We start from the raw sequence: 5,231 nt of genomic DNA on the forward strand, positions 1-5,231 counted from the left end.
TTGTAAAAAAACAAACAAAAAACAACTTAAATGTTTGTAATATGGCTTATGCTACATATGCAAACAACACCATTCATTCGTTAATTTTTCCACCATTTATGCAGCTCCAGGTTGTGGAGGCAGTAGACCACGTGGGCCACGCCAAATGTTCACCCTACCCTTGGCCCAGTCCATTAACTCTTCCAGTGGTATTCCGAAGCCACCTGGGAAATATAATCCCTCCAGTGTGTCCTGGGTCTTCCCCGAGGCCTCCTCCATTTTGGATGTGCTGAGAAAACCTGTCTCAGGTGACGACCATCCTCACCAGATGTCCAGTCCACCTCAGCTGTCTCCTTTTGACGTGAAGAAACAGTAGCTCTACTCAGTCCCACTTAGATATTGGAGCTTCTCACCCTGTCTCCAGATACCCAATAGAGGAATCTAATTTCTGTCGCTTGTATCCAGGACCTTATTCATTCGGTCATTACGCAAGGATAGGTCATGTGTAGATAGTGTAGATAGTTCTGGAAATTCTGGATTTACCAGTCGGTAAATCCAGAATTTTGCTTTGTGGCTCAGCTCTTTCTTCACCACGACTGTTTTGTACAGCATCCACATGACCTCAGATGCAGCTCCAATCCATCTGTTGATCTCACGCTCCATCTTACCCCCACTCATGAACAAGACCTCCAGATACTTGACCTCCTCCATGTGGGGTAATAATGCTCCCCCCTCTCCAGCTTCAACAATCCACCCTTTTCCAACAGAGGACCATCGTTATAGATTTGGAGATGCTGATCCTCATCCCAGTTGCTTCACAGTTGCACAAATCAACACTAAGTTGTATGAAATCATTGCCAGTTCCACTTGAGTTCTTGTTATCGAGCATTTTATATAAGTATTTTGAAGTCAGCTTGTACACAATTCTCTTCAGATTGACTGATTGAAGGTGAAGATTGTAATCAACACATCATTTATCAGCAATCATACACAAACATATTTTGATTTTAAATTCTCCAATAATAAAATTCAGTCATGAATTTGATTTTTTTTTTCTTCTTATCTTGCTCCACTGCCTAGAATGAGTGAGCAATTTTTTGGGACATCCAACAACTTGTAACCACGTCCTCCATCATCATCATCATCATCATCATCATTCTTCAGTGTTTATGGCAGCTGGCATCCATAGAGTGGCACTACTGCTATCTAGTGAAATTCTTTCATTTTACCTCCATGATTCAATTCTAAAATTCATAATTCATTTATTATTGTGATTAAAAAGTGTACAATAGTACATAAAAACACATCATGCATAAATAGAAATTTAAAATTGTCCAAAGATACTAAAAATTGTCAGAAATACAACACTTATCAAGAAATATAATAAAAACAATCAACAATATAAAAATGACAGATTTATAAAATCCTCTGAAATGAATTTTAAATGAAACATCTGGTGAGGGAATCACATGACTTAGTAAATTAGTCCATTATGTATTGACCTGTTTGTAAAACTCCTGATATTAAGTCTACTCTAGCAAAGATCAAGAGTACATTTGTGAACAACCGTTAAAAAAATAAATGAATTAATAAATAAACGAGTAACTCTTCAGGGAATGTCCTTTAGCCAGTCTAACTACACACACACACACACATATATATATATATATATATATATATATATATATATATATATATATATATATATATATATATATATATATATATATATATAGATAGATAGATAGATAGATAGATAGATAGATAGTTGTTTTTTTTTTTTTTTTTCTCCCAAGGTATTCACACCTCAGTCCAGTAGATGGCGAAAATGCACAACGATTACAAGCTGCCGATAAAATTAACACGAAGAAGAAGTACGTCACACTCGTTGGCGGGCTGATTAAAAACAACAGTTCGGTCACAGTAGTGACGTTAATCAGTTTCACGCGCTGATTACTTAGAATGTAACATATTTCACACATCTAATGATCAGATTCACGTTTTAAGAGCAGCTGTCGGGGAAGCGCTAAATTAGCTTTATTAGCTTTCTGTCCTTTTTGTGGATGGCAAATGCTAACGTTAGCTATGGAGCGACCATCAAGGTTCGTCAGATTAAAAGCGCTTTTTCGTTTAATTTGTTCTGTTTGTTGTGATTCGTCGACTTAATCTGACTAATGTTTTGTTAACAGGAAGACAAAGGTTTTGAATTATTGTGAATCCCAGGATGATGATGGTGAGTTAGTGTTTATATATATATATACTTTAATGTTATATTTGTGGGCTAATTCTCTAAAATGCAAAGATGCCAAAATTCTCTAATATTTGAACTATGTTCAGTTTCTGGAGCTGGCGGATGTTTTGGTTCCATTCCCATAAAGGTACAGTTCACATGGTTAATGTCAACCTTAATTTGACTGGGTTTGACAAATATTGACCAGACTCCCAGTTAAAAAGATACTTATGTGTGAGTAAAATAAAACTGAGCTCTTCCTGAACGCACCAGACCGCTTTGATGCTATTGTGTTGATAGTCTGTTTTACTCATCTGTCATCACCCGTATGTTTTTTCATTTTGGGACAGATGAGGATTTTACTTGTACGAAGGCACCACCCAGCAAAAAAGCCAGAGAGGATATAAAACAGCAAGAACGCAAGAAATCATTGAGCAAATCCTCCAGTCAAGAGATCGACTCACAGTCCACAGCGAGCCAGAACATCCGGTATGTTATGAATTGTGTATGTGACATAATGCATTAATTTGTGTATGCAGTGTACATAGTGCCATATTATTAGAATGAAATCCAAAAGCTCAAATATGGAAATGCAGTTCGAAGGACGTTAACTCTCATTGTAACTTCACCTGAACCTGGAATATTTTGAAGATTTTGCTAAGAATTTGTTTTGTGATGCAGACGACCGTTGGATGAGAAGTTGTACGAACGCGACATAGAAGCAGCAATTACACTTTCCTTGCTTAATTCTGCAGATGGGCTCCAAGAGCAGCCCCCAACCAATAAAGGTTTACCACGCTTTATATAAGATTTATTAAAGTGTATTTTAGGCTTCAGGATTTGTCAAATGTTGCTCTTAAATGTCTGTAGGAGACGTCAAGGTTCAGTTTCCAGTCGATGAAAACACAGATCCAGCATCACTGAAGCACTCTAACTGCAGTGTGGACAGCACATTGCTTGGTAAATTTGGTTTTACACACCCCTCTTTTGATCACACATGTACTGTCCTCGTGTTTGGCAAATACATACTACAGTTGGTACAAAATGGTTTTTGAATTTTGTTTTATTTAGGTCTAGACAAAATTACAACAGAGAGTGAATCCCCTTGTTCCTCACCCAGACAAAGAAAAGCTGCCAGTAAGCTCAGTGAGGTACAGAAAAGAAAGTTTAAAGATGAAGACGAAGACTACGAGCCCAAAGCAACACCAGGTTTTTACCTCTTCTAAAACATTTCACTTAAGTTTGGTCAATTTATTCACTTTTTCCCTTGAATATTTATATTTAAAAAAAAACCTGTGGGCAAGCCTGATTTTTCAAGTACATGATTTAGAATATAAATGCAAAAAGAACCAATTTTGTATAATCAGAATATTTTAAAATAAGCCTATCACTGGATAATAAATGCTTTTATATAGTAAAATAAAAATACAGATAATAAAATTCACCCTGCTTATAGTTACTGACATCTGTTTGAATTTAAATTAGTTCCTCCAAAAAAAAGAAGACTCAACTGAGTTTCATTGTTCATTTTAATAAATGATGGGTTTACTGTTCATGAAGGGAGTATTTTTTTTTTCCCATCTTCACAATGGCAACGATCCAAAAATGTCTTACAGATTCAGAAAGTGGCGATGATTTCAGTGATCAAGCTGCGAGCGAAGACGAGGAATTTACAGTAAACAATGCCCGAAAATCAAAGAAGGAGAAAATGAGTGAGAAAACAAAACGACCTTTGTCCTCAAAGAAAGAAAAGAAACCACGCAAGGCGCCAAACCCTCAATCTCAGGCACAGGGTACGTTCTTATAATTCATCAAGTATCTCTTCCAGTCATTTTATCTTATTATCGAGTTATTTTATCTTCTAGCAACTTCCACTCCAGTGAGAAGTCCTACAGCAAAGCCTGCACCAGAATCCAGACGGCCTGCCTCGTCCACAGTTTCCAAACCTGCAGTCTCCCTCAGCCCAGCAGGGGGCAGAATACCCAAATGGAACCCACCAGGTGAACTGAACCTTTCAGAGACCACTAATTTCTTTTACACGCCCCCAAAACCTTTGAATGCTAACAACATTCTCTCGCTTTAAAATGACTTCCCAGGCTTAATTGGGAAAAGTCCCACATCATCCCAGAATCCAGCAGTGAAGTCTCCAGGTCATGGTCTGCGACTTGGACTGTCCCGTTTAGTCCGGGTCAAGCCTCTTCACCCTGGTGTTGCTACTCACTAATATGACCGCGTGTCCCTTTTTAAAAAAAATACTCTTGTAAATATTTTGTTTTAAAAGGGATTCCGGGCTACATTGTGACATATTGTTAACGTATAAAACCCACATTTTGTTCCACCTCAAAGTAAAAACACTTTGTGCCTTATAATTGCCAAAACAGTACTTGTGAGATTTTGGGATGACTTCTGTCCTCCCTGTGGAGTTTCCACTTTTCATGAGTTTTGGTCTATATTTTATCCTATGAACTTTTTTTTTTTTTTTTTTTTTTTTTCCTGATTTGTAGAAACATTGTGTACATGGACTAAAAAATAAAATAGGAAAAAAAGTTGTTTAATATTTCACGTGGTGAATTTTAAAATTTCCATTTGGTGCTTGATGGCAGTGAAATAATGAATTCTAATCTTTTAAAGATGTATAAATAAAAAAAAAAATGGCCACATTAGCCACTTTTGTACCTGAAAATGTCATAAGATTTGTTCAGGTTTGCCTAAAGAGGTCCAAACTAGAGCTTGACCGACATATCGGTTGGCCAACAATATGAGCCTTTCACGAACATATTGGTATTTGTGTTATCTTTAGATATAAAACCTTTTATTTTACCAAATAAACCATGCAGAAAAAGAACTTGCTGATAGCAGTCGTGTAATTTTGTACTTTGTCCAGCAAAGGGTGCTCCAACGGCATAGGTTACCATGTAGTCAAGCATTAGTGCAGCAGATAAAATATTTACAGAGTAAATATTGAGACAAGCACCAAATTTGACAGAAATACTCCCTAGACATTACCATTTTGAAAAAGCTT

At 36.8% G+C, this 5,231-nt stretch overlaps 1 protein-coding gene across 1 annotated transcript; it reads left to right on the forward strand.

Annotated features, from left to right (window-relative positions):
• Positions 1-1,851: 1,851 nt before the first annotated feature.
• Positions 1,852-4,597, forward strand: rad51ap1 (RAD51 associated protein 1). Its single transcript, XM_034163404.1, has 9 exons — positions 1,852-2,081; positions 2,169-2,212; positions 2,560-2,698; positions 2,891-2,997; positions 3,080-3,169; positions 3,281-3,418; positions 3,826-4,002; positions 4,075-4,209; positions 4,306-4,597. The coding sequence occupies exons 1-9, from the start codon at positions 2,050-2,052 to the stop codon at positions 4,431-4,433; spliced, it is 990 nt and encodes a 329-aa protein (XP_034019295.1). The 5' UTR covers positions 1,852-2,049; the 3' UTR covers positions 4,434-4,597.
• The last annotated feature ends 634 nt before the right edge of the window (positions 4,598-5,231 follow it).

This window comes from Thalassophryne amazonica, chromosome 22, assembly GCF_902500255.1.
Source record: "Thalassophryne amazonica chromosome 22, fThaAma1.1, whole genome shotgun sequence".
Taxonomy (NCBI): Eukaryota; Metazoa; Chordata; class Actinopteri; order Batrachoidiformes; family Batrachoididae; genus Thalassophryne; species Thalassophryne amazonica.